Source organism: Mytilus californianus, unplaced genomic scaffold, assembly GCF_021869535.1.
Source record: "Mytilus californianus isolate M0D057914Y unplaced genomic scaffold, xbMytCali1.0.p SCAF_3, whole genome shotgun sequence".
Classification (NCBI taxonomy): domain Eukaryota; kingdom Metazoa; phylum Mollusca; class Bivalvia; order Mytilida; family Mytilidae; genus Mytilus; species Mytilus californianus.
Window position 1 is genome coordinate 116,913,422 of NW_026262679.1, and position 27,376 is coordinate 116,940,797.

The following is a 27,376-nucleotide window of genomic DNA, read 5'->3' on the forward strand; positions in this document are numbered from 1 at the left end:
AAAGGAATGATACTTTTATTTCAAAATCACAGTGCAGCTCTTTTTTTTATTCTGATTTTATTTTATTTCAGGTTGATCTATAGTTGACATTTATTCTACATCTCTTTTTTATTTATATATAATTTATTCACATTCAGGTTTTCTTAACCATTTTAACCTTCAAAGTTGTATATTATGAGAGTAAAACTATAATCACTTTCACCATATACAGGACAATAGCTAACCATGATCCTTTTTCACACATTGGAATTCGCTATGGATTCAAAACATGTCGACAATACAGCTTTTGCAAGACGAAATTTTAAAATAAACAATCTAAGAAAATCAATAGCTTTTTGTGGTCTTAGTGGTCTTTGAAAAAGCATAAAATGTTGAGTTTTTAATAAAAAATAGTTCTCTTTACATTAAACCTTGCATATGAATATAAAAAGGAGATTTTCTAAAGGATTAAATGCAAATAGTTTTGTCATCCAGTAAGCCTCAAACAGAACCTTTTACTTGAGAGTCTCTATTAACAATTATTGTAAAGCTTGAATGTATTTAGCTTGTAGTTACTGAAGAAAAGACTATTTGATGACAAACCAATCAGTCAAGATATTTTCCTCTTAACCATGGCGTGACATATATCATAACAAAATCAGTACCGGTATTTGTTTTAAAATAATTCATTCCTGTTGAGATCAAGATCAAAATCAATAATTCGTTATTGGATCAACAAATGCTTTGCAAAATAAATTGAGAATCAAACAAGACAGATTTGATTATACTTTGAAACAGTCAATGTAAATAAAAACAACAAAGGTTTTTTATATCATCTTGTCCTGTTATAACTGATCTTCTTGATTCTGATCTTAGTAACATAGTTGTTCCACCATATTTCTCAGTAATCCTGAATATTACCAATTGTTTTTTATCAAACATCATAATTACTTCTGACTATCAGCTTGGTGTACAATCAACATCTCCATCTTTTGCAGCTTTCATTTTCTTAATTTCTGTCTGAATTTGTTTCTCCATATCAATTATGGCTTTAGGTTTCTTGTACTGTGAAGCAGTAAAAAGTGAAGTTAGATTGTTGAAAATTATATAATAAGACATGAAAGAACAGTTTGTTTGGTGACAAGACTTGTCGCATTAAATTGGCAAAAAAAAACATATGGTAGGTAAATTTAGATTTGAACATATTAAACCATCAACTATTATCTGATTAAGTTGGAAACCAAACAATATATAAATTTTAAAATGGATAAATATCTTAAACCAGCCAAATTCATTGTGTGTCTATCACAAGCAAGGAACCTTTTATCAAGGAGTTGTCATTGCTTGCTGTCTGCTTTGGGTTTTTTTGGTTCACTGTTGTAGTTATATAAATCAGGCAATTGGGTTTTCTCTTTTGAATTGTTGCTCACAGTACATTTCATAGCTTACTATACTGTAAGGGTTTTGCACACAGTGTTTTGTTACTGTTCACATCTGTGTCCTCTGTCCTATGGATAGTTGTCTCTCTGGCAATCACACAACATTTTGTATATTTTCATAATAACAATTAAAGACCCTGTAGTGAGGACTAACCAAATACTACCATCCCCCACCACCTGCATTTAAAGTGGGGAGAGCTTAAAATACCTGATGGCATAGTTTTACTTGCGTCCTGAAACAATTTCTGCACAACTTTTTTTCTATATTTAGTGATTTTGACCTTGCCTTTTAAACATATTGACTTCAAAATGGAAAGGAATCTTTCTCTCAAAAGTAGGTTGCAATCCTATTTGATGAAGCATGTGGAAACAAGATTTTGGCACATATTGCAATGTATTTTTAGAACTATGATATTGACTTTGACCTTAGTGACCTGGAAGAACTATGGATAGTTTTATCATAATATGTGACCACATATCCGAGTAAGTTTACACTTCCACATGTATTATTTGGAATAGCATCCAGAAACCACTTTTTAACACAAACTGCAGCATATCTTTTTATAAATATGACCTTGAACATAGTGACAAGAAAATTAATAGGGAAAGTCTGCTCGTTATATGTGACCATATATTCAAGTAAGGTTGCAATCCCCTATGTAGTATTTGATTTCACATATGGAAACCACTTTTCTGACCAATTTCAGTCCATTTTTTGTGACTTTGACCTTGTCCTTAGACAAAAGTCATCTAAAATGGAAAAGGAACTTCCTGTTATTATTAATGACCATATCTCCAAATTAGGTTGCAATCACTTTTCAAGCATTTGATATAGCATCTGGAAGCAATGTTTCTGCATAAATTCAATTAATTAGGTCTTTCCACTTTTCTGTGGAAAGACCTATTGATTTTGTTCTGATTATCATTTTTTTCTTCTTCCGCCACATTTTTGTCTTGCGGTGTATAGTGGTTTCGCAAGATGTCGCTTAGTCTTTTTGCATATGATATCGAACAGTTATTGCACTTTTGAAACTGACCCTGTTTAACTGAACACTTTTTATTATAAGTGTTATCTCCTTCACAACCATAAAAGATAAGGACAAAATTATTTCACCAATTTGCTAGTTATATCCTCAGGATCTTTAGAATAATTTTGATTAAAGCGGTCCGGAGACTCCATATGAGAGTTATTTCCCTTTCTGTATTTAAAATAAGTGAAATGTAATTGTAACTGGTAAACCATAGGTGATAGAGACCTAGGATCTTTTGAATTGAGGTCCTTGGTCCGCCAAAAAGAAAATTGGGTCAAGGTCAAAGGTCAAGGTCAGATTCTTAATTTTGATTTTGGCTTAATATTGCTTCTTTTCAGAAACCGTGTAAATAGTTATCAAAGGTACCAGGATTATAATTTAATACGCCAGACGCGTGTTTCGTCTACATATAACTCATCAGTGACACTCAGGTCAAAATAGTTATTAAGCCAAACAAGTACAAAGTTGAAGAGCATTGAGGACCCAAAATTTCAAAAAGTTGTGCCAAATACGGCTAAGGTAATCTATGCCTGGGATAAGAAAATCCTTAGTATTTCGAAAAATTCATACTTTTGTAAACAGGAAATTTATAAAATGACCACAAAATTGATATTCATGTCAACACCAAAGTGCTGACTACTGGGCTGGTGATACCCTCGGGGACGAAACGTCCACCAGCAGTGGCATCGACCCAGTGGTGTAAATAGTTATCAAAGGTACCAGGATTATAATTTAATATGCCAGACGCGCGTTTCGTCTACATAAGACTCATCAGTGACGCTCAGGTCAAAATAGTTATTAAGCCAATCAAGTACAAAGTTGAAGAGCATTGAGGACCCAAAATTTCAAAAAGTTGTGCCAAATACGGCTAAGGTAATATATGCCTGGGATAAGAAAATCCTTAGTATTTTGAAAAATTCATACTTTTTTAAACAGGAAATTTATAAGATATCGACAAAATATTTTAATTAAACTGATATTTTCGACATGTCGTAACATACATATTTTGGTTAAAACGGTGTGTTGACATTTGATGGGAGTTTCCTCCCCTCTAATACTCAAAATAAGCTGTATTGGGATAGAACTCATTTCCCTTACATAGTGGAGACTAAGGGTAATTTGATTTGAGGTCCTTGCTTTATGACCTTGAAATTTATTTCAAGGTCAAAGGTAAAATTGACATTCTAGATTTTGACCTTTGCTGTAGATTCATATTTATTCATGATAAAGCCTTGGGATCATTTGCATTAGGTTAGTAGACATATGACCTTGAAAATGTCATCCAGAAGTGACCTTTATTAAACTGAAAGTAGCAATTAATCTCCCTTATTTAAAGTAAAACTATAAAGAAACTATATATTTTTTGAATCAGAGTAAAGTATGCTATTATTTGACACCGAAAGTGGCTTACTATCTCCCTTAATTGATGACAATAGTGCCTCAAACATTGTATTAACAAAAACAGTGTGTGAAAAGCTATCATTTAAGCCCAGACATACTGTTTTTTATCAAAATTTTCTCATCTTAAGTGAATTTGAGTGGAAAGACCTTCAATTGTTCTCTGAACAATTGGTTTTTAATATTATTATTTTTTTCTTCTTCCTCCACATTTTTTTCTTACAGTGTATAGTGGTTTCTCAAGATGTCGTTTAGATTTTTTGCATATAATATCGAACAGTTATTGCGCTTTTGAAACTGACCCTGTTTAACCCTTTCGCCGATGAGTCCCAGTTTACCGGGATTCACGCTTCAGACAGCTGACGATGAGTCCCGTTTTACCGGGATCGGAATACCTCTTTTATATTTCCCGCTCAAAACAGTGCAAACACGAGTTATCTTTCTTTGTTGATACCCGGATGAAAGTGTAAACATGGCGCTTCCGTTTGTTGAAAACCGTGTCAAAAACAGAGGAAATTTACGGAATTTACGAGAATTTGAAATGAGGGAACATTTTTTTTGAAAGAATATGGAAGAATTGAAGCCAAACTAGTATACTTTTTTTACATAAAATGTCGTTTTATGTACAAAACACTTGGAATGGACATCGTTCAGTGTAAGGAATTTGTACAGCCTCATTAAATTTTTCAAAATTTTGCCATTTTGGGTTAAAAAATTATGATTTTGGGTCAAAGAGCAGAATTTTGAGAATTTCACCTAGATAATGCCGAAAATTTGAAAATTTGAATATTTTATGAAGAAAAAATTATCAAAACATGAACAAAACTGTGAACATGGTGTTAGTGAATGAAATAAAGACACAAATAACTACAGACAAATTTTTATTGACATTTATTATGAAGATCTCCCACTTGAGTAATAGTAGCCAAGGAAGCCATCGTCTCAGAGTAGCTTCTGTCTGGGCAGCTATTGGTGAAAGGGTTAACCGAACACTTTTTATTGTTACAGTATCTCCCCAAAAACCTTCGCAACCTTTAAAGATAACCACAAAATTATTTCACCAATTTGCTAGTTATATTCTCACGATCTAAAGAATAATTTTGACCAAAGCAGTCCGGAGACTCCATATGAGAGTTATTTCCCCTTCTGTATTTAAAATAAGTGAATTGTAATTGTAACTGATAAACCATAAGTGATAGAGACCTAGGATCTTTTGAATTGAGGTCCTTGGTCCACCAAAAAGAAAATGGGGTCAAGGTCAAAGATCAAGGTCAGATTCTAAATTTTGATTTTGGCTTAATATTGCTTCTTTTCAGAAACCGTATAGGATATCAACAAAATATTTTTACTAAACTGATATTTGCAACATACATATTTGGTTAAAAGGGTGTGTTGACATTTGATGGGAGTTTCCTCCCCTCTAATACTCAAAATAAGCTGTATTGGGATAGAACTCATTTCCCTTACATAGTGGAGACTTAGGGTCATTTGATTTGAGGTCCTTGCTTTATGACCTTGAAATTTAGTTCAAGGTCAAAGGTAAAATTGATGTTCTAGATTTTGACCTCTGCTGTAGATTCATATTTATTCATGATATAGCCTTGGGATCTTTTGCATTAGGTTAGTAGACATATGACCTTGAAAATGTCAACCAGAAGTGACCTTTTTTAAAACCGGAAGAAGCAATTTATCTCCCTTATTTAAAGAAAAAGTATATAGAAACTATATATTTTAAGAATCAGAGTAATGTAAGCTACTATTTGACACCAGAAGTGACTTTGATTTAACCGGAAGTGGCTTATTATCTCCCTTAAATGATGAAAAATGTGCCTCAAACATTGTATTTTCAAAATCAGTGAGTGATAAGCTATCATTTAAGCCCAGACATTCTGTTTTTTTATCAAAATTTTCTAATCTTAAGTGAATTTGAGTGGAAAGACCTTCAATTGTTCAATTGGTTTTTAATTGTTTGATTATTATTTTTTTTTCTTCTTCCGCCAAACCATTTTCTTGCAGTATAAAGTTGTTTTGCAAGATGTCGCTTAGATATTTTGCATATAATATCGAACAGTTATTGCGCTTTTAAAACTCATTTTTGTAAGCCGAAGACTTTTTTATTGTAAGAGTTATCTTCCCAAATACTATTTTTCTTGTTAGTGTATCTCCTCCGTAACCAAAAAACATAACAACAAAATTGTTTTTCTGATTTGTTCGTTACATCCTCAGAAATTTTTTGGCTGATTTGGATCGATGCGATCCCGTGAAATCTTATAGGAGTTATCTATCTTTACCAAATGAATTTGTCGATATATTTTTTTTACTCATAAACCGTAAGCCGAATAAACCTAGTCTTTTTATTTGAGGTCCTTGGGTCCAAACTTAGAAAATTAGGTCAAGGTTAAAGGTCAAGGTCATGTTCTCAATTTTGACTTTTGCTTGTTTTTGCATTTTCTCTGACACTTTTAAAGTTATATTTAAAAGAACTAGTGCAAAATGTTTGCTTTATTGTGATGAAGATATGATGCATTTGGTCTGTAACAATCCAATGACATCTTATAGGAGTTATTGCCCCTGAAATGTTTTATTTTAAGGTAAATCGATTATTACTTCAGATTGGTACATGATAAAACCATAAGGTCTTAAAAGCCATAATGTTGCGTGACATATGACCTTGAAAAATGTCGACCTGAAGTAACCTTGAGTTAACCGGAAGTAGTCATTTTTGCACTTATTTCATGGAAAAGTACCTAGAAACCATATATTTTTTAAATGCGCATACATAAACCTATCATTTGAGACCGGAAGTGACATTCTATAACCGGAAGTAGCAAATTGTCTCCCTTATAACAGGTAAAAGATAAGACAAACTATATATTTTTGGAATCAGTGTGAAAAATGCAATCATATGAGACAGGAAGTGACATTCTTTAAACCAGAAGTAGCTAATTTTCTCCCTTTTTACAGGCAAAAGTATACATAAACCATATATTTTTGGAATCAGTGTAAATACAGCTATCATATGAGATCTGAAGTGACATTTTCTAAACCAGAAATTTGCAATTATCTCCCTTATTTCAGTCAAAAGTATATAGAAACCATATTTTTATTGAATCAGTATGACGAAACCTATGATTGGATGCCAAAAGTAACTTTGAGTAACTGGAGGTAGCTTCTTATCAATTATTTAGAAAATTGATGTGGAAAGAATTTCAATTGTGCTCTGAACAATTGGTTTTTAATTGCAATCTATTTTTATAATTATGACCTTGACCTTATTCTGAGTGACCTGACAATCAATAGGGATTGTCCTCTCCTCATATTAGACCACATATCCAAGTAAGGTTGCACTCCCATAAGCATCCAGAAACAGCTTTTAAGCACAAGTTTCAATATATTTTTATTAAATTGGACCTTGAACATAATTACCTGAAAATTAACAGGGATCACATGTCTAAGTAATATTGCAATCAAGAAACTATTTTTCTGCGAAATCAGTCTATCTATAGTAACTTACTATGACCTTGATCATTGACCTTGTGACCTCAAATTCTATAAGGATATTCTTCACATTATATGTGACCATATATCCAAGTATGGTTGCAATCTGATATAAAGCATTAAAGTTACACATAGCATCCAGAAAAGAAAATTACTGACTGATGAAAACTATATACCACCTCTTCTTCATAGTGTGGAGTATAATAAAAATTACATGTGTGGAAGCTGAAACAATTTTAGTCTTATTAAGGGGGCTCGCGGGTTCAAATTTTCGCGCCAACTGCGCAGGAAGTTGCGCATCGATATCGCAAGTCATCCTATTGTCGTAATTGTTCATAATAATTAATTTTGATTATTATAAATAATCTATTTGATTTAAATATATAACAAAAGAATGTTGTTATCGAAAACTGTAATTCTAGAATTTTACAAACACATTTATTGCTATTTTCATTGTTGCAAATGCACTTCCGTTTTGTGGTAATGGCATGTTCTTGCCGGCGTGAGAAGATAAACACAAGATAAATCACAATAATCGAACACGTGGGCTGCTTTTCATGAATACTGAAACAAAGATCGAAAATATTAGAACACGATCTTCATTTTAGTAGCTTATGAAGCAGTTTCACACTTGTTTTACACTAGAAAAGGACCCGGAAATATGCGTAAAATGTATGTAATATTTTGTAAACAAACAAGGAATATAAATGTAAGGGGACGACCATTTGATATTCTGGGGGGGGCCAGGAGGATTTGTTTTGGATCGGTTATTTATTTTTGTAAACTAAGAGGACAGATTATCTATTTTCTGCACTATTGAATCAAGATTTTTCATTTTCATTAAAGCAAGGGACTGATTATTTATTTTCACAACTATATTTATAATATTCGAAAACATACAATTTTTAAATTATTTGTTTATTATAAATAATTCATGTATAGTCAAGTCATTATGTACCATTTAATCAGAATTAATTATCATCCTCTGCAGAAATGAATCTTCTATATTCCCCAATGCATATACATGTATTGCATACATACACAGTATTAAAGTTAGGTTGTAACTAAGGCTCTTTTAAAAGTATTGGCAAACATGTTTCGCCGAGCAGAGCGAGGCAAAATTTTTTTTGAAGGGTTTTTGATCCGCTGAAGGCCCAAGAAGCTATAGAACAAATGATGCAAAATCATGCCTTCTGGGTGTTCCCCAGACCCTTTCTTAAACTGAAAATGCAAGTTCTGTTTTAATAATTTTATGACAATATTTTGGTCTCAAAGCAAAATCACGTTATAGATTCAGTGTAAGACTTAAGTTTCTAGGGACAACATCAAAAGACAAATATGCATGATAAAGCAAAAATGTAATTCACATAGTTAAGTCTGTGGCTGCTGTGTTTTTTTAAACTCATGATCAAGTTAATAATAAAATTACTAAATTACAAAATGAATGCAACACTAACAGAAAACAGAAGGGCAATCAATGAACAAAAGACAAATAAATAAGAAACATTGATCCCAAAAAATCAGGGGCTACGTCTGAGGGAGAACAGAACTTGCTTCTTGCAAACACTCACGGTGAACACAATTTGATATGGAGACAAGCGTTTGGTTTTGAAATTTCCTACATGAGGCATTTGTCTCAATGTAGTTACGGCCCTGATTTAATAAAAGTGAGGTAAGTGTTCCTGAGACAATTAACCTCAAGTTAAATGAAACCAATTTTCTGACATTTCAAGTATATTTAAATAATATTTATACTTTAATAATTAAAAGATATGGGAAGTGTTTCCCGATTTTTTTTTGGAAAAAAGATGAATTTATGAAGAATCTGGTGCCATCTCATACTTTCGATTAGACCTGCTGAGTTATTTATTTTCAATACATTGCAAGTCAGGTAATTTATTTTCAAACTACCACAGAACAAACCATTTATTTTTGTGATTATCAAGGCTGAGTTATTTATTTTCAAAATCCTCCTGGCCCCCCCCAGAATATCAAATGGTCGTCCCCTAAGTAATTCTTCTTTAAGTTTCTACCGATGCGATCCTTCGTTTATTGAAGATAAATTTTACATCGTGTTCGAATGATCCCAGCACAAGAATGATTCACGACCGTAAAATCATTTGAAAGTTATTTTTTAACGGAAATGGGGAAAAAAAGCAAAAAACAGGGACAAACATTAATGTGTATTATAAATTATATAAAATTATGAATGGAAACGGGGAAAATTACATGTCAGGACAACAATCCGACCAAATAGCAGAAGATGACCTGTGGCCACAATGGGTATAATGGGTCTTCAACACAGAGAGAAAATCCAGCCCCTGGAGGCTGGGTCCAGCTAGTCCCTAAACAATAATGTATTGTCCAGGGAAAATGGACGTCACACTTAATGCCAAAACATATAAATGAACCAAAAATTAAAATACATACAAGACTAAAAAAGACTAGAATTTCACGACTTGGGACATGGTGAGACGCAAACAATATTTCAGCGAGGTTAAACATGTTTTGTCAGATGTTAACCCTCCACTGTCTGTAACCAATGTGGAATAAGCAAAAACACAGCAATACCCACACTAAAATGAGTGATGCTCATTTTACAATGTACTTGTGGTAAATGTTATGACACTTTTTTTACAGACCACTTAGGGTCCAGGAGTCGTTTTCACATTAACATGGTTAATCTTACAACTAAGATTGATAGTACAATGTAATTCATGGTGTGTTGACTAAATCACCATTTATTTGCAACTTGGCAGTTGTGTTATATATAAAAAAGAAGATGTGGTATGATTGCCAATGAGACAACTCTCCACAAGACCAAATGACACAGAAATAAACAACTATAGGTCACCGTACGACCTTCGACAATGAGCAAAGCCCATACCGCATATATAAAGTCAGCTATAATAGGCCCCGGAATGACAAATGTAAAACAATTCAAACGAAAAAACTAACGGCCTAATTATGTACAAAATTGTGACACATCAACAAACGACAACCACTGAATTACAGGCTCCTGACTTGGGACAGGCACATACATACAGAATGTTGTCTACATCAGACACCATAAGTAAATTAATACTAATGACTATTTGACTTTTCGGGGAAAAAGGCAGGAGTTTCTTTTGCAAACAGAATTTTCATTTACTCTGTTGTTAGTTTAGATTATTAGTCCCCTACCGACGAAGTCGAATGGGACTTTTGGTTTGCACTCTGTCAGTCTGTCTGTCTGTCCATCCATCAGTAACCCCACCACCCTCTTTTTCTAAAATTCTGGGTCCCTCTTGTAGATTATTCATGTAAAACTTGGCACATATCATACTGTGTTAATTATTTAATGATAACATGGATAAGGTGAGGTGCATATTGAACTATATATTTCAAACAATTTACTGTTGTATTAAAATTTTGTTCTCTTTGTTAAATTTTATGTCAAATGTCTTAATTAATAAAGTTATATCAGTATGTGTTTTGCTAGAACAGTACACTTTTCATGGACAGAATTGAAAAATTAGATTAATTCAAATCGGGCTATGCTTATAAATTAGTTGGAATTGAAAAAGGGGGGTACATGTAATAGTTCTTATAATTATTTTCAAAGTGGCAAAATGTAAAAGGTTATTCAGGTTATTTCATTGATTCGTTACTTTTATAATTTCTTTATTACATACAAATGAATGTACATTTTTTGTATTTTTTAACATATGGGAAGTGAACGGCCATACTTTGAGTTAGAGCTGGTAGATATTCTATGATTCTAATATATATTTTTGCCTAAAAGTAGAACATTATATAAAAAAAAAGATGTGGTATGATATCCAATAAAACAAAAGAACAAATGACACAGAAATTAACAACAATAGGTCACTGTACCGCATTCGACAATGAGCAAAGCCCATACCACATAGTCAGCTTTAAAAGGCCTGTGAAAATTTAATTGAGAAGGTGCAAGTCTAGTGTGTTTTTTTATATTTTCATTTACCAGGTATTGTCTGAAAGAAATGCAGGTAACAAAATGTTACAAATATGTTTCTAGGATTTCGAAAAAGGGGCAAAAGGCTTCCCAAACTAGGCAACGGTTGAAGTGGGACATGTAAAAAGGCTATGAATTAACCATATATGTTTAGTTTATAACGATTTTATTTGCTCATAGATACAAAAAGGATCGGACACAAGTTTAACCAACTTATGAAGTCTACTCCTTTACATAATATTACAATAACAATTATACAGAGCATGCACAGTTCAGTATATATATATTAAAGGTAATAGTAAAATGAGGCATTTGGACAGTCAGAGAAGAAAAAGAAAGGAAGAAAAAATAAAAGCCTAACGCAATTAACAAGGAAAAGGATAGAGAATTGAGAAAAAGAAATGAAAAGAAAAAATATAAATAAAAAAAAAAAAAGAAAAAATAGGAAATAATACAAATATAAAGAAAAAAAATAAATGAAATTCTGTGGACACGATGTTTTTTGTTCAGTCATATCTTATTTGATTATACTACAAGGAATCTTTTTGATTTTTTTATATATCTAAAGACTTCTTTAAAGATTTCACAGTTTTCCTCGTATGTTAAAGTTTGGCTACCCTCAGTGAGCAACTGTAGATTTATTGTCACTTGTAGACGATGAATGTTGGTTAATAGATCGTTCCTTATATCGGCGTATTTATTGCAATTAAAGAAGAAATGAAATGAATCCTCACGCGGAGCGCCACAAGCACAATATGGACTTTGTATTATATTTGATTCAAATAGGTCGTTATTTAGAAATGAGGCTGAACATCGCAGCTGTGTTAAAATTACACTCAATTTCCGCGGACCATACATAAAATGCTTAGGTACAGTCTTTGCTTCGTATGTATTATTCAACAAATAGCGTTTGAACTTAGATAGGGTATCAAGTAAACGGATAGAATTATCAAGTTTGTTCCATTCTCTGATGGACGAGGGAATAAATGCAGAATTTGTTAAGGAGAGTCGACAAAAGGGGACTATATAGTCATTGCCATTACGCAGTGGATAAACAGTTGTACTTTGTATAGTTGGGGGAATTAAATCACATAAATATTGTGGAGCGAGACCATCGTACATATTATAAAATAATTGGAGTTTTCTTCTGTGCCTCCTACTGTGAAGGGGTTCCCAGCCAGTCTCTAAATATAAATATTCGGTTTTAGTAAATATTGGCAGTCCTGTTACAATCCTCGCAGCTTGCAGTTGAAGTTTTTCTAATTTGTTTGAATAGCAAATACCACAATTGTCCCACACCTTGCAAGCATACTCAAATATAGGACGAATATATACCAGATACATTTTTTCTAAGTTCTGTCTTTTCATCTTAAATTTTAATTTTCTTAAGACTCCCAAATGCTTTGTAATATTTTTGGAAATATTTTCTACGTGCTCATTCCACTTTGCGTCCTGGGAGAGAGTTACACCTAAGTGTTTATGACTTGATGTGTTAGATATTGATCTTTCATTGAAAGAAAAACTTAAAACTTAAAAAAACCATATATGTACCTCCCCTAAATCCACCTCTTTAAAATAATGAAATAATTTTATTTTCAAACTGAATAGACTTTTTTTTATAGACTTTGCATGACCTTAGACATGTTAGAGTAGGGAATTATAAAAGAGTTGACGAAGTAAATATACAATCTTTATTAAAGACAATACTGATATATCCATTTTAATCATGTAGCTTAGGTAGTTTATGTTTTACATTAATTTATTTAACAATGTTAAATGCCCTAATATATTATGTAGCATGTATGTAAAGCAATTGAAGAATCATTCAGTGTATCAAGGATTCAAGATTTATTACAATTATTTAAAATTTAAATTAATGTGTGTCTGAATAATAAAAAATTATCCAAAGAAGGTGGCTTTACATGCATGATGCATGACATAAAAATGTTTTTTTTTCTACCAATTTAAAATTTTTAAGATTTTTTAATTCTTCCACATGAGTATAAAACGTGCTTGGTCATGTATAATTGAATAGAAAAAAAACGACAGTGCAAGGGCTGTATAGCCAGTCAAGGTCGTTAAAACTCCCATCATCATCATGATTGAAAAAAGTTATTTGGTCAATTTAGGCAGCATGTTTACACATAAAAATTAATACAGAAGCTATAGGAAATAGATTGTTTTTGCATAAGTTAAGAAGTACAATGTACGCTAATGCAATATATTTTTTAATTTTTAGTGGAAAACTTGCATGTAATTTTAGTCCCAATTGTTATACACATCATTTTACAGGAAACGCCGGTAGGCATGAAATTTGGAAATTTTATTTTTTTGAAAAGGCAGAGGGGTGCATTCTTTTACTTTGGAGGGCTGAAGGGCGGGGGTAAGGGCACCAAGGGCAGCCGCCCTTCTATTTAGGGCAGGCGGGAACACTGTCATGTTCATGGTATTTGGTAAACTTACAATCCTACCAAAGAAAATAAAGGTAGTATATGAAATGAAACAGGTACACTTATCAAAATAATTTACTGTTGAGAACTTTATAAATCTCAAAAACACTGTTTTAGCATAAAAAAACATTTAAATTAATTGTAAAAGGGAGGAAAGGGGGGGAGGGGTGACAGGTATTTGCATAACTGATTATACAGAACAGGATTTTTAAAAATTGGCACACTTTGAAAAGAAAATCATAAGGTTATATGAATAGAATAAACCTGTGAAGTTGGCCTGCTACTAATCAAACCATGCAATTCAACACTTTTAAATTAGTTATTTTTTTGGGGGGAATTTATTAAATCTAAATAAGTAATTTATGGGAACTGAAATTTGATCATAAATGAGTACTTTGGTCACAATACTGCATGTTGTTATTTATATTTATTTGAAAAATTTACCAAGATTGGATTTTATTATGCCCTGCCACAAATGTGGATGGATTATATAGATTGATACTAGTATACCTTTGTCAGTTCATATGTATGTACATCCCTTTCCAGTAAAGTTTTGCATTTATCTCTATTTCTCAGAAACTAATGGTAATATATCAGTGATATTTTTTCTCCACAGACATCTTGTATACTAGTAATGCTATACATTACTTGAGTCACTTTGACCTACATTTATTGCTTTTGTGTCTTTGGTTAACTTAAAGTCTTGTGTTTAGGATCATTTCACAGAAACCTATTGTGATATATCATCACTACAGTATTCTTTAATGATACCACACAGGTCATCAACAATTTGATTACTTTGACCTACATTTAATGGCAGGACATCCTGTGTCTTATAGACACATTTTCTATTTAATACAAATCTAATAACACACTATTTAGCCTGAAATTTTTTATGTATGTAATTTCAAAAGCATAAAACGGATAAATTGACAGATATAAAAAAAGGATTATATGGCGGGTGTATCAGGTTCAACTATCTCATGTGATAATTTTTATACATAAACAAGTACTAGGAAATAAAAGAAGAATTTGTCTATGTCAAACTTAGATATGCTCCTGTAATAATTCCATTATACAACAAACATAGAAGCTGTCCTGTGTGCTATATTTGTCAGCATTGTGTTTAAAGTTTCAAATATATATAAAAAGGTGGGATATACGGGGCATGATTGCCACTGAGAAAACTTGCCACCAGAGACCAAAAGAGATAGAAGTTAAGAGATATATGGCCTTCAACAATGAGCCAACTCCATACCGTTTGGCAAGCTATAAAACCAAATGACAAATGTAAGGCAATTCAAACATGTCAAAACAGCCTGATTTATGTACAAAACACCAATAAAATAAAAATACCTTGCAAAGTTTCATCAAAATTGGAATACTAATCTTAGAGGTCCCTGAGGTGGGATATTTATTGCAGATGAGGGATTGTCTTGTAAACTGAAAAATCAGTTTAAGTCAGGTGTCTGAGTGAGTCTCTAGGTTTCATAAAAAAGGCAAGTTTTATTACAATCAAGCAAGAGATACCAAAAAATTATCAACTGAAATCAGTGGTATTAAACAAGTGAACGAGCAGACAAAGTAAGAACTATTTGCCTCAGGGATTCCACAGTCCATATAAATATGCAGGTTCTAAAAACAAACACACTCCTATTGTAATAGATACTGCCTGATCATTTTTCAAATAGTTTGCTATTGAATTTGAACTGAAAATTTTTTTAAAATCCCAAAAATTCGTGATTTTCCATTTTGACTGCTGGTTGCCATGGCAACCAATATGCAAATGAACTGTTTGGAAATGTTATATATATTATATATGGTCTTACATGTATAGAGGGTATAACAAGTTTTTATAACCAGGTCTCTCTATATCTGGTCTCAAAATTAGAAAAATGTGTAAAAGACAGAGTTATCTCCCTTTTTGAAAAAATGCTCATTATTTTTAATGATGTACATTTTTTGTCTTAACTAGACGGTGACTTGTTGATTTTATTTTTTATTATTTAAAAAGACTATTTCAGCAACAGAAAAAACACAAACATTAAAAAATCCTATATTAGGTTTCATGAGAAATTCTTCAAAAAAGATGGCTATGCATTCATTTCCCTATCATTTCTATAGTAATCTTGAATGAAAACCAATAAACTTGAACCCTTCAAAAAAATTTAACTAGATGGTGAACCCATTTTTTTATTTTTATTTTCCACTTAATATATGATAAAGTTCATTTATAAAAAGTATTAGCCAAATCCTATATTAGATATTTATACCACCCAGCCACCTTAAGCTTCAAAACTCTCATGTTGTTAGGGATAACTGATCAGTACTGATATAAAAATGTGTCATTAGACGCAGGAAAGTTGCACATGTCATGATTTAAAGTATCCAAAAACAGTTATTAGATGTTTGACAGACCTGAAAAGTGTTTACTTATTATAAGTCAGCACTGACAAGCATCAGACCAGATATGAAATCTTTTTGTTTAATAATTCTGGAGAAATCTCTGAATAAAATACTAAGATCATTCAACATATTGAACAAATCAATGTATCAGCAAACAGAAAGTAGGTGTCTGACAGGTAACAAATGGGTTCATGAGACAGTCAGGCTACTGACTAAATATGAAGTTATTGTTAAGTTGTACCTTAGAAAACTGTGATGAATACATTTGTTGGACCTTTGACAGATGATTGAACAATGCACACACTTCTAAATGGCCAATCAAGATGATAGCAATATAGCCTTTACTCCTAAAGTACAAGATGTGTGTTTAATTAATGAACACAATAAAACAATGTGGTACTTACTGACACAATCAATGTATTGTTTGCATGAGCTACTGATATACTGTCTTGGTTCAAAGGTATCTGGGCCCTCAGCATATCAGGAATGTCAAACTTTTTGTAATACCTACAAATAAAATCAGCACATGCAAATTAATTAGGGATCAGATTTTTGGAATCATTAAATGTGTAATAAATGTTTTTATTACAGTTTTGTGTCAAATTGTCTTCAAAAAAAAATAATCAACTGCTATATTTTAACTAAAATTCCCATTTTACACATAGTCTGAGGACAAATTAATTATAAATAATTAACTCATATCAACATGATCAACATGCTTTAAGTTTTTGCTCTTTTTAACTTATGACAAGATCTAACTAGAAGCTCCTAGGAGCCTATATTGCTCGCCTGCCATTTTTGTATAATTAATATTGGTAGAATGCATTCAGAATATTTCTGATAGTTTCTGGCAAAAAAGCAAAAAATGGGGAAAAATTTCATACAAGGACAGTAACTCCTATAAAGATATCAGCCATATTGTCATGTTAGGAGATCTTTGATAAAGTTTCTTGACTGGAGTAGCAGGGCCTGTACATAATTATCAGATATTTATATATATGGTGTTTGGACCTGAAGATATTGGAAAATATCTGGACTATTAATACATGGACAGTAATATACATCTGGACTATAGATACTTTGGCATTGAAAAGGTTTCTGACTGATCCTATTAGTCGGTATGCAAATCTGGACTATGGAAACTACGGCAGTGATAAAGTTTTACACTGGACCCATAGGTAGGATAACACATTTGGACTATGGGTACTTGACAGTGATAAAGCTTCACACAGGACCTTAAAGTATGGATACGAATTTAGACTATAAATACTTGAACAGTGATAAGGTTTCACCCTTAATCTATAGAAATAGGTACAAATTTAGACTATAAATACTTGAACAGTGATAAGTTTCTATGATTGGAACAAAATATAGGGGTACACATCTGGACTAAATACTTAGACAGTAATGTGGTTTTTATGATTTGTCCTGCAGGTCAAGGCAGCCATTACAAATGCATTAAGACTGTACAAACTTACTTTTTATTAGTTGTTCTAATGACAATATTTTTCTTATCTTCATCAACAGTTACATTGTAGGTTTCAATAGGAAAGGGAAGATTTCTCACTCTGCCTATAAATGCTGTATTACTATCTTTTCTCACAAATATTGGCTGCAAAAAACAAAATATGTTCAAAAGAAAAACTTTATGTAAATGTACCGTTAACCATGTATACAATCAGATTATTTTATCATTGAGAATTAAAAAATAACATTAATTATATTCTATGAAAATATGATGATGTGGTATGATTGTCAAAGAGAAACCTATTTAACTAAAGACTAAATGAGTAGATGTAAGCAACTATAGGTCACTGTACAGCTTTCAACAATGAGCAAAACCCATACTGTGTAAGCAAGCTATACAAGACCTGAACAAGACTATATGTTAATAATTTCAAACAAGAAAACCAAAGGCCAGATTTATGTACAAAGCAATAAACAAAAATAAAATGTGACAGATAACCAAAGACAACCACTGAATAACAATAAAAAAAATCATTGATCTATCACAAGTAGTTCCTATCAAACTAACTTAAGCAGAAAAACTTAACATTCAAAATTGCTAATTAATTCAAAGTCACTGGCCCATGTCCTAGGGGGCAGGGCCTGGAAATAGTCGTCAAACTGATATGTACTGATAGTAATTGCAACTTTATCGAAAATATTATTGATCTATCAAAAGTAGATCCTATCAAGCTTATTTAAGCAGAAAACTTAACGCCATCCCCAAGGCCAAAAAAGCAGTGTTTACTTATGTTGAAAAAGTCTAGTGTGTGTGTTTGATTTATGTTACTCAGTGCAATACATGTGCAATTAATACAAATAGACAGAGAAAGTATTGGTGAAAAGTAAAATAGCAAAAATACCGAACTCCAAGGAAAATTCAGAACAGAAAGCCCTTATCACTTTCTGTGAGACCAGCAGATTATAGATTTTTGAGATCATCTTAGCCTACTTACATTAGACAAGACTTTCCATGAGGCTAGCAGATTCTAGATTTTTGAGATCATCTCAGCCTACTTACATTAGAAAGACTTTCCATGAGACCAGCAGATTCTAGATTTTTGAGATCATCTCAGCCTACTTACATTAGAAAGACTTTCCATGAGACCAGCAGATTCTAGATTTTTGAGATCATCTCAGTCCACTTACATTAGAAAGACTTTCCATGAGGCCAGCAGTTTCCAGATTCCTGGGAGCTAACTGTTCACCAATTTCATACTCCCATTGCTCAGAGCTTTGTTTTGTTGCAAAACTGTTCAGTTTCTTTCTCCATTTTCTAACTGTTATTGAAAGAAAAGTTTCATTCTGTTTTTCTTGTAAGAATTTTTAAACATTTCATAGTATTATACACAAAAAAGATAACAAGATCATATGTTTTTTTGAATAAATCTGCAGAAACAATAAAAATATGAAAAACTCTTAAAAAAAAATTGCAACAGTAATGTGTGATTCCACTTAAACTGGCATAAGGCCATGGTTTTTTAAATTGTTAGTTTACTGATTTTTAAGGTGAAAGATTCTGGTTGGTCAATGGATATATCAATCTGAATGGACGAAAAAAATTCTTACAACCTATGAAACAAGAAAATTCTGTTACTTTTACTTAATAACTTACCTTTTAGACTAATCCATTTAATATAAACTGTTAAAACAGAGATATGTCTCGCCTATTTGTTATTTTGATAATGCAAATGTTGAAATTAAAATAGCAATACTTTAACATGTAAGTTATGCAAATATTCAAAGTCAATGAACCATGACTGAAGGTACAGGGCTAAACAATCTCCATGGAAATGAGATGTGCCAATGTTAATAAAACTGTAAACCAAATACCATGGTCTTTTCGTAAGTCGTTCCCTTTAAACAAACCTAAACACAAACATTAATTTGTAAACTATGTAAAAGTTTCAAAGTCAATGAACCGTAATTAGGGGGTGGGGTTATATAATCTCCATGGAAATGAAACTTGCCAATGCCAATACATTTGCATACCAAATATCATTGACTTTACATTAGTGGTTCATCTTAAACTGACCTAATATAATCACAAACTAATACATGAAAACTAAGCAAAAGTTTCAAAGTCAATAGACCATGAATGAGGGGGCGGGGCCAAATAATCTCCATGGAAATGCAATATGCCAATGCTTATACAACTGCATACCAAATATCATTGACCTATCACTAGTGGTTCCCCATAAACTGACCTAATCACAAACTTAATACATGTAAACTAAGCAAAGTTTCAAAGTCAATAGACCTTGACTGAGGGGGCGGGGCCAAATAATCTCCATGGTAATGAGATGTACCAATGCTTATACAACTGCATACCAAATATCACTGACCTACCACTAGTGGTTCCCCATAAACTGACCTAATCACAAACTAATACATGTAAACTAAGCAAAGTTTCAAAGTCAATAGACCTTGACTGAGGGGGCGGGGCCAAATAATCTCCATGGAAATGAAATATGCCAATGCTTATACAACTGCATACCAAATATCATTGACCTATCACTAGTGGTTCCCCATAAACTGACCTAATCACAAACTTAATACATGTAAACTAAGCAAAGTTTCAAAGTCAATAGACCTTGACTGAGGGGGAGGGCCAAATAATCTCCATGGAAATGAAATATGCCAATGCTTATACAACTGCATACCAAATATCATTGACCTATCACTAGTGGTTCCCCATAAACTGACCTAATCACAAACTTAATACATGTAAACTAAGCAAAGTTTCAAAGTCAATAGACCTTGACTGAGGGGGAGGGCCAAATAATCTCCACGGCAATGAGATGTGCCAATGCTAATACAACTGCATACCAAATATCATTGACCTACCACTAGTGGTTCACCATGAACTAGACCTTATCACAAACTAACACATTGTTGACACCGCCGCCACCACTGACGCCGGAAACAGCATACCTATGTCTCGCTTTTTGACTCCGTCAAGGCGAGACAATAAGGATGAAACAGCTTATCCCAAAATGATTCAATATAAAATCTTGTGGAACTACAACTAAAAAAGAAAACAAACTTTTTGTAAAGGGCTATTAACATGTAGGCCCTTGGGAACAGGATTTGGATAATTTTTTTCATTATTTGCAATAAATTTTCAACACAGGGGTAAAATAGTATACCCCTCCTTCAGAGCAGGATTGTAAAAATAGGAAATAAGTTTTATGTGCCATGCTATACATATGTACCTAATAATTCATCTGTTCTGACATCATATTCCTCAGCCATCTCATTACCATCAGGAAATGTAAAATGCACCTTTTTTCTTCCTGGAATAGTTATAAAAGTATATGCTGAAATTACGTTACGTTATAAATGGTCATCCAATATTCTTTGTAGTAAAATTGGAAAATATTACTAGATATAACTTGCTACAGATGAACATCTTATACCATGTATACAATGTTGTAGAAATAAAATGGAAAGGGCTCTATTACTTGGATAAAATCAAGTCACAGTGAAATAAAACAGCCAAATAAAAAAAAATCCCCTTTTGAGGCTAATAAAATAAACCTATTGGTTCCTATTTCAATCTAAAGGTACTAACTGTCGAAAATCATGGCAGCCTTTTCAGATATCATATGATTTTCAACATGTTCAATAGAAACAAACTATTCTTTTCACTTTCCTTCTGAATGGTTTTTTCTCAGCTATGAAGCTTACAATCAACAATTTTTAAAACCCAAGAACCCCACCCCAAACATGAATTTATAACATAAATATAAGACTATATATAATTATATTTTGTTTTATTCCATTTTATTGTGTATATCTTAGTAATATATAGCAACCAATGAAAAGTTAAAATAAATGACTATTACAAATGTACATTACAAGCATTTTCATTTACAATATTATTCCCTTAATGAAGAATTCAACTAAAAATAGTTTATTAATTAAAAATATTTCAGTGGTATAAAGAAAAGTTTAAAAACATACTCAAATCAGAAAAATATTTAAGTTGCAAATGATAGGATAATGTTAACAAAAATTTAGAGTAAGTTTAGTGCTCATATCCTCAAAGTAAGAGATTGTAAGTTACATGTATATAGTGATGATCATGAAAGAATAAGTACTTAGGCATTTTAGGAGCTGTCTCCTTTATAAATGAATTTGTGTGTTCCAAGTATAATTTACATTGCTGTTCATTACCAATATTTCATAGGCATGTGTTAAGTATGGACTGTAAAAAAAAAGAAAGATAACTCTAATTTTCTTGATTTGTGTTCAAAATTATAAGGGGAAAATCTTTTTTGAGCAATCTCTGAGTAACATCAAGTCATAAAGAATGATTATTCATTAATATGCTCTTAAAGGGAGCATTAATCGTATATTATAGGAGGGCTAATTTGGGGTCTATATACTATGGCCCTGAAATAGCATGCTGGCATGACGGTTGATTTTAAATTTCAGAAAGTATAAAAAAAGATATGGTATGATCGCCAATGAGACAACTCTCCACAAGAGACCACATGACACAGAAATTTACATGACACATAAGGCTTGTTTTGGATGTTCCTCAGAAAATGCTACATACATTTCATGTATGGCGATTATGTGTAAGAATAAGTTTTTGGTAAACAGGAAGACGAGGAGAAGGAATCTGAAAATAAATCCCACAGTATTACAGCTTCGGTCGACTCTTTTACACCCTAATAAAATTATATAACGTAGCATTCAAATTCTTAAATAACTCTTAAAAACAAAATTAATGAAAAATGAACATTAGAGTTGTCTTTTTGACATTGTTTTACATCTTGTTTATTAATATTGTATTTATATTGTCTCATAGATCAAATTTATTCATTCGGTGTATGTTTACTTGTTTTTGTTTATATGTCTTTTTGATCGAGTTAAACCATTTCAACTGATATTTTATAGTTTGTCTTTTTATGTTGTAATGTTACACTACTGTTTCATGTTAAGGTGAAGGTTGGCGCCTGTTAAAACATTTAAACCCGACCGCTGCATTTGTATGCACCTGTCCTAAGTCAGGAGCCTGTTGTTCAGTGGTTGTCGTTTATTGATGTGGTTCATAAGTGTTTCTCGTTTTTTATATATAGATTAGACCGTTGGTTTTCCTGTTTAAATCGTTTTACACATCATTTTGGGGCCCTTTATAGCTTGCTGTTCAGTGTGAGCCAAGGCTCTGTGTTGAAGGCTGTACTTTAACCTATAATTGTTTACTTTTTACATATTGTGACTTGGATGGAGAGTTGTCTCATTGGCACTCATACCACATCTTCTTATTTATATTAAGATCCTACTGCTTAAATACAAAACAATCAATAAAGGTTACAAATGAATAATAAAAATGTATATATATCAATGATTCATTGGTGTCAGTTAGTTTTGTCTGTAACCTCCCAGCTCTCTGGGGTGCTCTGATTAACAGAGGATTCAACGTACATTCAAATATAAAAGAAAAGATACTATTGTAGTCTTTTAACCCTTTGGCCGTGCTAGGGACATAAATGTTCCTTTTCAGAAAACAGGGCTAGCGACATGTCCCTGGTTAGAATATGACATCTAAAAATTTCCAAACAACCTAAACATGCTAAAGGTTATTTACAAACTTTTGCTACTTGAATAATATATATTCAAGGATCCTTTAATTCAAACCAATAACTATATAACACCATAATGAAAATTACATGTACATGTATGACGTCAGAAAATGTAGTATGAATAGATTTTCTGAAATTCTTTGCGCAACATAAATGTCAGATTAATTCATTGAAGGAAACAACGGGTGCATGACAAAATGGACAACTCGGACCATCAACAAAAACAAAATCTCAGAACGTCGATGAAAACAACTCTGAACGTCAATAAGTCAACTTAGACAAAGTTTTAAAGAAAAGTTTTAACAATATAAATGATTGAATGAGAGTCTACAAAAAAGACAACTCAGACAGTCTATGGAGACAATTGGGTCGATACAGACCAATCAAGATCACAACTTTTTTTGTGTCGACATGCATAGATCGGTAGAAATTTGGATTCACATTAAACAAATTATTTCAAAATCAAGGGCAGATTATAATATTGAATTTGATAGGACAATTTGTGTTTTAGGGATTTTTCAAGAAAATCAATTTATTATAAGGCCCTATTTTTATTTCACATTTCGGAAGTATTTATGAAAAGCAATTCTCTCATTGAATTTTAACAAATTCTATCGTAAAATGTTTCCTCAAAAACGAAAAATTATGTTTCCCCTATATAACGTTTAACCCATATCATTAAATAACTGTGATTGCGTTAATTTCAATGTATTTTAACGGAAACCCTAGCCTAGGTCTGTGACCCCCAATTTTTATATTGAAATTTTGAAGTACATTGATCTAGAAGTCTTTTACAGAGGTTTAAGAAAAATCTATTGTCGAACATTAAGACACCCCAGCTACCTTAATACTTTGTCTGGGATGACATTATAGACGGTCAAAGTTGACTTTATAGATTGTCTGAGTTTACTTCATATATAGTCTGAGTTGTCTTATTTGTTGGTCCAAGTTGTCTCCCGGCCAAGTTGTCCCATATTTAACATAACATCATTCTAAACAGTGACATGAATCTTTTTTATAGAAAATCTCTGATTTAGAAAGGAGTACCACTAGTACTAGAACAAGTAAGCCATAACATTATTTTTTTGACCAATTAAATTTTTCAGTCAGACATACATGTAATTCGCCATTACAGAATCTAAAGGACTATGCATGGGTTTCCTACCCAAAATGAAAACACTGTAACATCATTGGATGTCACTTGAAGGGATTTTAACCAATCACAACTTTTTGGTGTATGCTTTTGAAAATATTACCCAAAATTCATTAAATTCTGCAGAGGAAATATCAGACAGAAACTTCAGACAGTTTGGCATAGGCTGCATGGTGTTTGTGTATATTTTTTTTTAAATCTCAGCTCGCACATGTGTTAGTGCAAATAATCATAGACTCTTGAAAGGCTATTTTAATTATTGATCTTCCAATTGGTGCTTTTTCCTGGAAAAAATTTTAGGTCACAAAGGCAAATATCTTTTAAGTCGCAATGTACTACAACATATTTTCCCCCAAATTACTACAGGTCAGCCAGGTCATTTCATCCATACAATCGAAATTGGAATCTTGTGTATTGTTTGCTTTGACACCTAGGAAGGCTTCACATGTACAGCAAACAATTAAAATAGCCTTTCAAGACGTCATAATTATTTGGAATAGCACATGTACATGTACATAACTGCAGATTAAGGTTCATCATAACCTTTTGGCTAATATGGCTGTATTTAGACCACAAATTTTACTCTGAGAACAGACAAACCTGTGTGCCTGGAAAAGTTTTAAGGCATGGTAGGAACTGGATGATTAAAATAGGAAATGCATTTTATGTCTCAGAAAATTATAAACTTTTCTGGATTTTGAGATTCCTTTTGTTTTCGTTCCCACAGAAGGTGTCAATATAAACTTAAGTTTGGAAAAATGTTTTGAGATGTTCCCCTATGTAAATAATTGAAGTGAATTGTATTGTTAACTGGACAATAGATGGAAAATAGATATCTACACAACAATAGGTGATTTAAACTGTAAATTAGTGGACCATATCAAATGAAACTCAGGCATTTGTTTATTCTATATCACCTTCTGCAGGCTGAAAAGAAGAAGAAATCTCCAATTCCAGGTGTTTAATTTTCTGAAACATAAAATGCATTCCAATTTTACTTACGATGCAGTTCGCTAAATCTGCCCACTTAAGGCTTTGATCGTATGTATTTCTGCTTAATTATATACAAATTTAATATAAATCGATTCACTGACATATCAATTGTGAGTAGTATATCTCATTTCCCAAAAAATATCTGAAATACATTTTTAAATCAACAAAACAAGTGGGTCATCTGTGTTTTAATCTGAAATGTGTTTGTCTGGAAAATCCGCCCATGCACAGTAAATATGTAAGGAGGGCCAGTTGATCACACATTTATGAAAGGAAAAGGTGATCTATTAATAGACCACTTATAAATGGATTCCAGATAATCCCAAAAAGAAAAAATTTCAAGTCAGAAATGTGTTTTGTAAGCAATAATATTATTATCATTAGCTTTAGGAACTGTATCATATACATCACTAGATATTTTCGTAATAAAGATTTTTCTTTAAAATTTGACATGCAGCAATGATAAGTACAGTTCCTATGAATAAAATAGCAGACGAAATATTCTTGGAAGAGACAAATACGGAAGTAAATGGGAGTGGGCCGGTTTACCTGACAGGCGGAATAACCGGACACTACTGTACATGTACCTAGTTCCTGCCATGCCTTAAAACTTTTCCAAGTGCACAGGTTTACCTGTACTCAGAGTAAAATTTGTGGTGTAAACACGACCATATTTTTCTGATTGATTGATTGGTGTTTAATGCCACTTTAAACACTATTGTGCTATTTCATGGCGGTCAGTTTTTATTGGTTGAGGAAGCCAGATTGCCCGGAGAGAAACACCGACCTTGATTAGGAAAACTGCCAATCCTAATTAAGATTGGAGTCGAGTGCACCTGCCCAGTGCGGGATTCGAACTCACAACCTTAGTGTTGACTGGCTAGTGATACAGTAGTTGGACTACTTAGCCACCGAGGTCCGAGGCCCCCTATACTTTTCTGAAGAACCTTAACAAACCTTATTAAGTTGAACATTTCCTTAATTGGAATAAGTCATAAGATAAAATAACTAATGTTCTAATGATATTCTTCTATGTTGCAAGCTTTTATGGCTTACCATCCTGTAGGAGACAAGTTTTTTGTGCACTTCGAAGTTTCTCGATCCATGTGGTCGCCATGTTGTTTATAGTAACACGAAAGACTTACAAAAAATGGAAATAACCTACAATTATAAAATAAAAAAAAAACTTATTTATTTGCCAAAGTAGACGACTATCAAATTCGAGCATTTCAATGTCCCTCCTGGTGCTTTATATCTTGATCTACTTACATTATTACGTCACATGTACCAGCTGGTTTTGGATACATGTCAACTCGTATCTTCGGCAACTCGTACTCAACCAACTCGTACCCGGGCTCGTACCCTATTTTTACCAACTCGTACTTCTACCAACTCGTACCTAATATTTTTTAGCATAATACTTCTCTATGTTTATTTCTTATCTAAACAAACCCGTTCTAATTTTATCCACTAATGATCAATAATGATTAGTATATTGTATGATCATAATTATTTAATATGCCAACTGAGGATTTGTATAGTATACAAATCTTTGATACTAGTATAGACTGTCCCTGTTTTAAACATTCATTGTAATCATTGTATATAAATTTAATGTAAACATTCAGCTCAGCTTTGGGCGCTGTGATTATCAATAAAACATTATTCTTTTCTATTCATTAAGAACCGATTCTTCGTCATTCACGTTAACTCGCAGGCACTTGCCTCTGAACAATAATTTATGACACTGAGCTATTGACGACTTTCGAATTCGTGCTCTTTCCTGTACATATCCAACGTAACAATGCTTTTGTCACAATAAGAACCGATGAAGTCATTTCGGTGTAACTCATTTATAAAAAATGGTGTACACGACACAGGCACGTATTGCCTCTGATAGAAAATCTGGAGCGTAGCTAGGTATCCAATAAACTGTAGGCACAAATTGCGGCA

The 27,376-nt window shown here is 32.5% G+C and overlaps 2 protein-coding genes across 3 annotated transcripts in view; both read right to left on the minus strand.

Annotated features, from left to right (window-relative positions):
* LOC127735935 (protein DPCD-like) lies at positions 1-26,784 on the minus strand. 2 transcript variants are annotated; one of them, XM_052246381.1, is made up of 6 exons: positions 26,693-26,784; positions 20,899-20,979; positions 18,833-18,963; positions 17,656-17,789; positions 16,582-16,684; positions 1-1,044 (listed from the first exon to the last, which is right to left on the minus strand). In XM_052246381.1, the coding sequence occupies exons 2-6, from the start codon at positions 20,936-20,938 to the stop codon at positions 940-942; spliced, it is 513 nt and encodes a 170-aa protein (XP_052102341.1). In that variant the 5' UTR covers positions 20,939-20,979; positions 26,693-26,784; the 3' UTR covers positions 1-939. The 2 variants fall into 2 exon arrangements, with proteins under 2 accessions (XP_052102341.1, XP_052102340.1); XM_052246380.1 differs by lacking the exon at positions 26,693-26,784 and adding an exon at positions 26,480-26,684.
* Positions 19,915-27,376, minus strand: part of LOC127735919 (uncharacterized) — a 100,483-nt gene continuing 93,021 nt past the window's right edge. Inside the window, exon 8 of the transcript XR_007998656.1 lies at positions 19,915-20,057. The gene's annotated coding sequence lies outside the window, so the exon portion shown is untranslated. The remainder of the gene's footprint in view (positions 20,058-27,376) is intronic.

Coding starts and splice junctions, on each gene's coding strand:
- LOC127735935 (XM_052246380.1), bottom strand. CDS start 26,540: ATGGCGACCACATGGATCGAGAAACTTCGAAGTGCACAAAAAACTTGT. Junction 16,685..17,655: donor ATTAGAACAACTAATAAAAA/GTAAGTTTGTAC, acceptor TTTTATTTGTAG/GTATTACAAAAAGTTTGACA. Junction 1,045..16,581: donor ACAATACATTGATTGTGTCA/GTAAGTACCACA, acceptor ACTGCTTCACAG/TACAAGAAACCTAAAGCCAT.